This window comes from Muscardinus avellanarius, assembly GCF_963383645.1.
Source record: "Muscardinus avellanarius genome assembly, chromosome: 16".
NCBI lineage: Eukaryota > Metazoa > Chordata > Mammalia > Rodentia > Gliridae > Muscardinus > Muscardinus avellanarius.
The window spans coordinates 37,350,905-37,361,236 of NC_137802.1; the positions used below are offsets into that span (position 1 = coordinate 37,350,905).

The 10,332-nt window shown below is 56.4% G+C and overlaps 1 protein-coding gene across 1 annotated transcript; it reads left to right on the top strand.

The window, feature by feature from the left end:
- Positions 1–362: 362 nt before the first annotated feature.
- MPO (myeloperoxidase) lies at positions 363–9,921 on the top strand (the record flags this gene model as incomplete). The annotated part of the gene is made up of 12 exons (XM_080713483.1): positions 363–459; positions 606–690; positions 1,020–1,195; positions 1,366–1,489; positions 1,563–1,692; positions 1,784–1,987; positions 2,755–3,073; positions 4,994–5,154; positions 7,090–7,345; positions 7,792–7,962; positions 8,751–8,988; positions 9,717–9,921. Exons 1-12 carry the CDS (start codon positions 384–386, stop codon positions 9,919–9,921), a joined length of 2,145 nt encoding a protein of 714 aa, XP_080569609.1. The 5' UTR covers positions 363–383.
- Positions 9,922–10,332: the final 411 nt, after the last annotated feature.

Here is a 10,332-nt window from a genome sequence, read left to right on the forward strand (position 1 = left end):
CCCTCCCCTCCATTTCAAGGGCCTCTCTCGGTGCACCCCCAACCCCAGTGGGAGGACAGAGTTCAGATTCTTGGGACAGACCTCCCTCTGCCCCGCCCCACACACAGCTTAGAGAACATAAAAGGCCAGATTCAGGGAGAGGAGTTAACCAGCATCAGGTTGAGCTGTGGTGTTGAGGTCTTGGGACTGACACTGCAACTGGCAAGGGCTGAGAGTGGTGTAGACCCCTCCCTAAGGAGGCCTGGCTTTGCCCATACCAGGCCAGGGGTTGGTGTGGGGAGTGGGGTGCAGAGTGGGGCTGAGGGTCTGGGAGGAGGAGACAGTAGTGGTCTCTTTGCCTAAATACTCCGGGCACTTGCTGGGCTGGGGGTCTCTTTGCAGAGATGAAGCTGCTCCTGGCCCTAGCAGGGCTCCTGGCTACCCTGGTCATGCCGCAGCCCTCCGATGGTGCCGCTCCAGGTAATAGCTTAGAAAGCGAGGAGAAGGTGGTGTGCCAGGAGGTGTCCCAGGGGCTTTTTTTACACAGGTCTCGAGGATCTGGAGGCTGATCAGGGCTCTGGGTCCACTCCTGACTTTTTGGTCCTTGCTCTGGCCGACTGTCCCAGGGGAGGTGGAGAACTCCTTGGTGCTGACCTGCATGGAGGAGGCCAAGCGTCTAGTGGACAAAGCATACAAGGAGCGGCGGGAAAGGTGGGGGCATGGAGCGCTGCCCAGCTCTGGGGGCTGCCCCAGGCCTTTCAGAAAAGGAGCAGGCAGGAGAGTCTGTGGAGGGAGATGAGGCTGATGGTGGGGGGCTGGACCTGCTGTCCCTCTGTCTTTATGCCTCTGAGTGCAAGAACATCTTCAAAGCCACCCCTCCAATGGGCTTGCTTCTGTGTGAACACCCAGGTCCCTATCATCTTTATAAAAGGGAACCTTCTTCCCACCCGTGAGTCTGCCTACATCACCCTTCGTGTCCAGCCCTGACAGGCCTCTGTTGCGAGTCTGCACCCCTCTCTGGTCCCTCCTTTTCCGAGCAGCATCAAGCAGCGGCTTCGCAGCGGCTCAGCCAGCCCCATGGAGCTCCTATCCTACTTCAAGCAGCCGGTGGCAGGCACCAGGACCGCCGCGAGGGCCGCTGACTACCTGCACGTGGCTCTAGACCTGCTCAAGTGGAAGCTGCGGCCCCTGTGGCCAGGACCTTTCAACATCACTGGTACCTTAGCCCGTCCCACCTGAGGCCCAGCGGTGTCCCCAAAGCACTCCCTAGTGTTCCCTCCACGCCTAGCCTGTGCCCACCTGCCGGGCCTCCAGGACTCCTTAGACCCAGGTTGCCTAGGTGAGGAAGAGGGGGCTCGCTCCCATGCCCCTCGCCCCTCCCTGCAGATGTGCTGACCCCAGCTCAACTGAATCTGTTGTCCAAGTCGAGCGGCTGTGCCTACCAGGACGTGGGGGTGACGTGCCCCGAGCAGGACAAGTACCGCACCATCACCGGGCACTGCAACAACAGGTGCGGCCTTAGGGCGGGCCCCAGGGTGGTCCCCTCCTCGGCCCAGCGCTAGCGCCCTGTGCTCCCCCTGCAGGCGCAGACCGACGCTGGGAGCCTCCAACCGCGCCTTTGCGCGCTGGCTGCCAGCCGAGTACGAGGACGGCGTCTCGCAGCCCTTCGGCTGGACGCCGGGGGTCAAGCGCCAGGGCTTCCCGGTGCCCCTGGTGAGCGCGGGGCGGGCAGAGGGCGCGGCCCAGCGCGGGGTCTCGGACCAGGCGCCCCTGACCCCGGGTCCTGTCCTGTCGTGTCGCGCAGGCTCGCGCGGTCTCCAACGCGGTCGTGCGCTTCACGGAGCAGCTGACCCCCGACCAGGAGCGCTCGCTCCTGTTCATGCAGTGGGGCCAGTTAATCGACCACGACTTGGACCTCACACCCGAGCCCGCCGCCCGGGCATCCTTCCTCACCGGCGTCAACTGCGAGACCAGCTGCCTGCAGCAACCACCCTGCTTCCCTCTCAAGGTGCGGACGCTGCTCCGGGAAGTGGCTGCCTCTTTTGTGCCCGGGTTCCTTCCCCAGCCCCCACGGAAGGCTGGCCCTGCCTCCTAGTGTCCAGAGCCAATGGGCCCCTCTCCTCAGAGCCCCCTATCGGTCAGGGCATCCCATTTGTTTGGCCCATGGAGGGAGAAACCATTGTTCTCGGCAGGCAGGACTCCTGTGGGTGGAATTACTGGCTCTTTTGTGAGGCAGGGAGAGAGTTCTGGGATGGGGCCCCTTGGGATCCCTGTGCTCAGTCCTGTGTCCTCCCCCAGAGGCCTTAGCCCACCCCCTCATCAGCGAAGCAGGGGGCAGGTGGAGGAGAGGTCTGTGGAGGGGGGTGGGAGGGCAGGATGGGCACATGCTCAGTGGGAAAAGAAGAGGGCGCCTGAGAGGAGGAGTGACCACACAGCAGAATGGCAGGGCCAGAGAGACAGGGAAGGGACAAAGGAGAGGGAGAAATGGGGCCGCAGAGCAAGAGGAGGAGCCCGTCCAGAGAGGAGAGAGAGGACAAGGCTGAGTGAGGAGGGGTCAGAAGGCTGCCGTGCCCACCTCTTGGGGCCGCACATCCCCCGTCCAGAGTTGTGCTCCTCCCAGGAGCCTCAGAGGCCCTCGGCTGCGGGAGCTCCAGGGAGTGGGGTTTGAGAGGCCTACCTGCAGAGTCAGGGCCAGAGGTCCCGAGGGCAGGGGAAGAGCCGCTCCTGCACGGTCCCTGCCCTCCTGAGCGGGTCTAGCCGACCTCTGTCCTGTAGATCCCACCCAACGACCCCCGCATCAGTAACCAAGAAGACTGCATCCCCTTCTTCCGCTCCTGCCCGGCCTGTACCGAGAGCAACATCACAATCCGCAACCAGATCAACGCGCTCACCTCCTTCCTGGACGCCAGCATGGTGTACGGCAGCGAGGAGCCCTTGGCCATGAAGCTGCGCAACCAGACCAACCAGCTGGGACTGCTGAGGGTCAACGACCGCTTCACAGACCACGGCCGGGCCCTGCTGCCCTTCGACGACCTGCACGACGACCCGTGCCTCCTCACCAACCGCTCCGTGCACATCCCCTGCTTCTTGGCAGGTCAGCTCCCGCGGGACCTGGGTGGCCTGGGGGTACTCCCCATGGGAGCCACAACGAGCTTGGTTTCAAGTAGCTTGTGGGTTTATAGTGAGAGACACTGTCCTCACCAGTTTCATGAAATCAGTCCATTTGCCTTGGTGACAAGTTGGATGAAGACAGAAAGGAAAAAAAAAAAAAAAACTAATATGGAGGCACAGGGATAGCCAAGGAACTTCTGTCCATCTGTCCATCACTTCCTGCCTTTTTTTCCCTCTGGACTCTGGAAGAGAAGAATTCATTCAGGGGCAGTGAATTAAAGGGACATAGAGTAATATGTTGTCCTTACCCTCTGGAACCACATTGTCCAACCTGGAGCCAGTATCCTCCTGTGGTTGTTCTAATTTTAACTATTTTATTTTATTTTTATTTATTTTGGTGGTGCTGGGGATGGAACCCAGGGGCTTTCTACCTCTGGGCTGCACTCTCAGACCTATTTTTATATTTTATTGGAAACAGAGTCTCGCTAAGTTGCCGAGAGCCTCACTAAGTAGGCTGGCCTTGAACTTGTTCGATCCTCCTGTCTCAGTCTCACAAGAACTGAGATTACAAGCATGTGCCCCCATGTCTGGCTGTAATTTTAACTTTTTTACATTAAATTAAGTTAAAAACACACACACACACACAACAACTCAGTTTCTTGGCTGCATCAGTCACATCTCAGGAGCTCAGTAGCCTCCTGGGGTTGGGGCTCCCCTCCTGGGGTTGGGGCTCCCCTCCTGGGGTTGGGGCTCCCCTCCTGGGAAAGCATACCCAGATCATTTTCATCATCTCAGAAAGTTCTAGTGGTCAGCGCCGCTGCAGACTCTTATGTCTTGTCCACCTCGATTACCTATATGTAATAAGAGCGGGTGGGATTTCAAATAAATGCAAACACCTGGCAGTGTGGGACCAGGCTGGGGCAGTGATGTAGCCATGCCCAGAAATTGTCCAGTGTGTTTTAGTATAAACCCAGTGGTGGGCCGCTGGGAGGAGAATCAAGGTCTGTGCCAGTGCGGACTTCCTGGGGAAGGGGCTGCCCTCTGCTGGGTTGGTGAGCCAGGGCAGCGCTCTGCAGCTGGACACAACTGCCTCTGGCCTGATATGATGGGCTGGAGAAACTAATCTCAGAGAATGGCCTTTCCTCTTAGAATTTCCTCTCTAGAGTGGGCATGTCCTCTGAAATGGCTCCGACCTAGCCCTCCAGCCCCTCCAGAGAAAGGTTTGGGAGGACTAGTGGAGTCAGTGGCTCTTGCTTAGTTTTCTTGAACAGAGTCCCAGGTACAGACTCCACGCACTCTGGAGCAGGCTGCACAGTTGACGTGTAGTGAGGGTGGGGCTGACAATTCTGTTCCAATGGTAGTAGCTTTCTGGGGCCTGTGTTGTGCATGATTCTGAGGTTGTATCCAGTGTTAGCAGGGAACAGGTCTGTGATCCTTAGCTGTGTCTGACATAGATATGGAAATAGTTTGTGCCAACATGCAAGCTACTCTTGGCCTTCCCTGAATCAAGAGAATCAGCTAACCCGATAGTGTTTGTGGATCTTAAACTTTGTGCTAAACCCATGTGCTGATGGTATTTGGAGAGAAGGTAAAATATAAAAAGGCACAAGCCTTGGACCTTGTCTTCAAGGTGCCCCAGTTTCAGCTACAAGAAGGTGGCAGGTGTATAGTGGGTCTGGGGTCCTACTGAGTGAACACCTCTGGCCAGCTGTGGCCAGCCGTGTCCCTAAGCAGGGGAGAAGCTGTTGTTATGGCAGTCTGGGGCATCAGGAAAAGCCTCTGAGAGGAGTACAGCCCAAGATGGGTGGAGAGGAGGGTGGTAGGAGACCTTCTAGGCCTCGTCGGGACAGGGTCTTTTCTGGGATGGAGGCCTTGGGAATGACAGTGGCTTTGCTTTCCTAAGGGGACATGCGCTCCAGTGAGATGCCTGAGCTCACCTCCATGCACACCCTTTTCCTTCGGGAGCACAACCGGCTGGCCATGAAGCTCAAGGCCCTGAATCCCAGGTGGAGTGGAGAGAGGATCTACCAGGAAGCCCGGAAGTTGGTGGGGGCCATGATCCAGGTAGTTCCGAGTGTCAGATGGACTTGGGGTCCCAGGTAGCCCTGCCGCACACTGGCTGTGTGATCTTGGGCAAGTTGCTGATCCTCTTAAGCAACTTCACCCTGGACGCTATATGGGGTAACGGACCTTGCTGTTTGGCAAAGGCCCCTTCCCTCCCCTTCTTCTCAGGCTGCCTTCTTTCCTGTGGGCCTGGGAAGGTGCACGGGGGCCTCAGGTGTCTGATGCGCACACAGCAGCTGTTCCTCCACCTTGTCGTCTCTCTGGGCTCCTTTTCTGCCCAACTTTCTTTCTTTCTCTCTCTCTTTCTCCCTCCCTCCCTCCCTTTTTCTCTCATGCTGGGGATTGAACCCAGAGGCATTCTATCTCCAAGCTCCACCCCCAGCCCTATTTTATTTTTACTTTGAAACAAGGTCTCACTAGGCTGATGAGAGTCTCACTACTTGCTGAGGCTGTCTTCGAACCTGCAATTCTCCTGTCTCTGCCTCCCAAGTACTGATTATTGGCGTGAGCCACCACTCCTGGTTTCCTGCTCACCTTTTCTTTTTGGCTTCATCATCATCTGCCCAACCTCTTTAGCCTTATTTATCCCCTGGGCAATGTTCCTGGTTCTCCCAACTTTTTTTCAGTACTGGGGAGTAAACCCAGGGTCATTCTACCTCCAAGCTACACCCTATTATTTATTTATTTATTTATTTATTTATTTATTTATTTATTTTGGTATGGGGGTTTCTGGAAATCCTTCTACCTCTGGGCTGCACTCCCAGACCTATTTTATACTTTTTATTTGGAAACAGGGTCTCTTAAGCCAGCGAGGCTGACTTTGAACCTCCTGTTTCCGCCTCCCAAGCACGGGGATTACAAATGTGCACCACCACGCCAGGCATTTATTTATTTATTTATTTACTTATTTATTATTTTGGTGGTACTGGGGATGGATCCCTTCTATCTCCAAGCTACACTCCCAGACCTATTATTATGTTTTTTATTTGGAAACAAGTCTCTTAAGCCAGCGAGGCTGGCTTCGAACCTCCGTGATCCTCCTGTCTCTGCCTCCCAAGCGCGGGTTTTACAAGCATGCGCCACCATGCCCGACATTCTTTTTATTTTGAAACCATATCTCATTAAGTTGCAGAGGGCCTTACTAAGTAGCTGACACTGGCCCAGAACCTGCAATCATCCTGTCTCAGCCTCCCAAATACTGGGATTACAAGAGGGGGCCACCATACCTGGCTTCCTTCCCAACTTTTGATGCTCCAGTGCCCCCATTCTCTTTCCAAGACAGACAGACAGACAGACACACACACACACACACCCCTAGATTCTGGAGAGGAAGAGAATTAATTGCAAGTGCTGAGGGTGAGTTTTTTATTTGCATTACGAACACAAGTGGGATTCGTTTTAGCTTCAGAGGAAAATCTGGAGTCTAGACCCTAACTGGTGAGACTCTTCCACTTCTTTTCACTGGGAGAAATGAGGCTAGGGCAGCCTTCCTTCCTGCCTGCCTCCCTTTCTTCCGAGAAGCTATATTGAGCCCTCTGGTGGGCCAGGCATTTGCTGGACACTGTGAGTAATTTCCCTTTTTTTGGTTCTTGAGGAGTTTATGAGATAGTAGGAGAGATGAGATCTTAGTAACTCGAGGGCAAGGGAGTAATTGCAATGGCCAATGAAGCACTATGTTACTGACTCTTCTCAGGTGATGTCATGATCCCTAATTTCCATCTGAGACTCAAAAGGGTTATCAGATGGCTCAAGGTCACACAGCCAGCAAGCAGTAGAGCTGTTTATGCCCCTCAGTGCCGCTCGGCTAGGTTTAGATCCGTGCTGTGGGACTCAGTCCTCTGGCCGTCGGTGGATGGGGAGGGCTCCCCAGAGCCAGAGCAGGCGAACTCTGCAGGAAGGAGGAGTGGAGAGGTCATTCCTGTGACCTTTCTTTAGATCATCACTTATCGAGACTACCTGCCCCTGGTGCTTGGGCCAGCCGCCTTGAAGAAGTACTTACCCAAGTACCGCTGCTACAATGAGTCGGTGGACCCACGCATCGCCAACGTCTTCACCAATGCCTTCCGCTATGGCCACACCCTCATCCAACCCTTCATGTTCCGCCTGGACAGTCAGTACCAGCCTACAGGGCCCAACCCCCGCGTCCCGCTCAGCCAGGTCTTTTTTGCCAGCTGGAGGGTCGCGCTGGAAGGTGGGTAGAGCCGAGGCCAGGAGAGGGTGGGCTGGGCGGGCTTGGCTGCGGGAGCTGGGGTGAAGAAGGAACATCTTCTTCCCCTCCCTTGGCGACCTGGTGTGACTTCCCAGCCTCAGTGCCCCTGACTCTGCTTTGGGATCTGAGAATAGAGTGGGTGGGTGACTCTGGGAGGGAGCTCTTCTTCCTGTGTGCTGATTCTCTGTGACCCTGGAAGCCGGGGCTTGAATGCATCCCAACCTTGCCAGTCTGCATGAAACAATTCCCCAAGACTTCCATGCCCCTGGGGTTGCAAAATGTCCAGTGAGAACCTGCTCTGCAGGGCCGTAGTGGCACCAGGTGTTACACGGTGCCGGGCCTGCTTCCCCAGTCCCCTCACCCCCACCTGGATTGGCCCTGACTCTCCAAGCTGACCTTTCCCCCCAACCTCCTTCCCTTGTCCCCAGGTGGCATTGACCCCATCCTCCGGGGCCTCATGGCAACCCCTGCCAAGCTGAATCGCCAGAACCAGATTGTGGTGGATGAGATCCGGGAGCGGCTCTTCTTGCAGGTCATGAGGATCGGGCTGGATCTGCCAGCTCTAAACATGCAGCGCAGCAGGGACCACGGCCTCCCAGGTGAGGGGCTGCAGGAGTCTCCCAGCACCCCCAACCTCCAGGCCACCTCCCAGGCTGCCTGCAGCTGCTCCCTGGGTGCCCCGCCCCATCTGGGCTGGAGCCTCCCCATCCAGTGCTTGGTTCTCAGGAAGCCACCTGAGTCAGGCCCCTCCCTTTCCCCTGGGCCCTCTGGGGCGACTTTGTGTGCTGTGACCCCCCAACCAGCAGCAGCAGGGGAATGACTGTGACCCACCGTCTGAGAACCTGTCTCCATCATTTCTTCTTGACTCATTGCTCATACACTCTGAGGGGGAGAGATTATCACCTCCATTTGACTGATGAGGAAACTGAGGCCTGGAGACAGTGGAACCTGGCTGTGTGCTCTGGTCAGTCAGTGACACGTCTGGAACGTGGACCCAGCTCGGCCTGTGCCTGAGCTGCGGGGTAGCTGTGCAGTTGAGCCCTTGAGGCTCGCCTCCCCACTCATGGGTCAAAGACAGACACATTGCTCCAGCGGACAATGAGATGCCCCTGTTCATGGACCTTGCCGGAGTTATGGCAATTCTGTGTTTGCCTTAGGGTGGGAGGGCGAGGGGAAGGCAGCAAGGGTCTAGGGAGGCCCAGCTGTCCGCCTTGGCTTGAGCCAAGGTCTTAGGGTTCCCTGTGCTATGTCCCTGTTGTGTTGAGAAGGAGGCTTTCTGGGCTGACGGCATGTATGTGAATCATCCCTGCTGTCCCCCGTGCCCTTCCCACCTTGCAGCAGAGGGACCTACCCGCAGCCTGCCGCCTCCCCCCGCCCTCCCATGCAGGGTACAATGCCTGGAGGCGCTTCTGTGGGCTCCCAGAGCCCAGCACAGTGGGCGAGCTGGGCACGGTGATGAAGAACTTAGACCTGGCCAGGAAGCTGATGGCACAGTATGGCACGCCCAATAACATCGACATCTGGATGGGCGGCGTGGCCGAGCCCCTGCAGCCCAACGGCCGCGTGGGCCCGCTCCTCGCCTGCATCATCGGTACCCAGTTCAGGAATCTCCGGGATGGAGATCGGTGAGGAGGTGTCCCGGCAGCTCAGGCCCATTGGGTTGCCGTGGGCCTAATCTTGGATCTCGCAGGGGCCCGGTTTCCTGCCGTCAAATGAAGGGTCAGAAAGAGTGACCTTCTAGGTGTCCTGGGGGCCTGTGTTAGGTCATCCCTCATGTGCCCTGAGCCTGAGGAGGTGCAGCAAGGAGGGAACTAGAGCCCTGATTGTGAAGGGAGAAAAACAGAAAAAACACCGCCCTTACTATCACTTTCTCTGGGCAAGTATGAAGTGTCAGTCACCACTGAGCAGTCCCAACTTCACTTTCCATGGCTTCCCTTTGTGTCCTGACATAAAATGGCCCTGGCATCTTCATGTCTAGCTCTTTCCTAGCCTATGGCACACCTTTGGGAATATTAGAAAAGGGGCCCCTCTTAGGGTGGACATATTATAAACCCCTAAGATTCTTCCCCACCCCCAGGCTTCAAGAGCAAGGGCAAGCCTGGCCTCCTTCTGTATGAGCCCTACCCTGAAGGCCACTGGCCTGGGGCAGGGGGAGGGAACCAGGCAGCGGGGCTCTGCTATGAGTGGGGGACCCTTAGTTTGAAGATCCACAGGCTGCCTGGGGGCCTGGAGCTCTCCTGTGCTGCAGGGCAGTCTTCAGTGGTCCTCTTGCATCTGAAGCAACTGAAGCCAGTTGACACCCTCCCAGCCCAGGAGATCCTCAAGAATAAGGTCCTTGGGTGTCTCTGTGCAGGTTTTGGTGGGAGAACAAGGGTGTGTTCAGCACAAAGCAGAGAGAGGCCCTGGCCAAGATCTCCTTGCCCCGCATCATCTGTGACAACACAGGCATCACTACCGTGTCCAAGAATAACATCTTCATGTCCAACTCATATCCCCGGGACTTCGTTAACTGTAGAACTGTCCCTGCATTGGACCTGGCTCCCTGGAAGGAGGCCTAGCACTGGGTAAGAGCGTACGGCAGGGAGGGTGGACCCGGGCTGGCCAGCTGAAGCCACAGAGAGCTCCCTTCCGTAGATGAGCCCACCCGTGATTTGAGTGCACATTCACTCTTGTGTGTGCATGTGTGCGTGTGTGTGTGTGTGCACACATGCACAGTGTATACAAGTGGGCATTGAATATGTGTATGTAGTCCATGAGTGTGGGTAGTATTGTGTGTCATGTATGTGCGTCATTCGTGTGAGTGTGAGAGGATTAAACATATAGAAGGCCGTGCAGCAGCTTGCTGAGGAGTGCAGCTCAGGGGCCTGACTGCCGGGATTCAGATCCTGGATCTGCAGCTTACTAGCTGCCTGACTGAGCAAACTACTCCATTCCCCTAAGCCCGAGTCTTTTTTTGTTGTTGTTGGTAC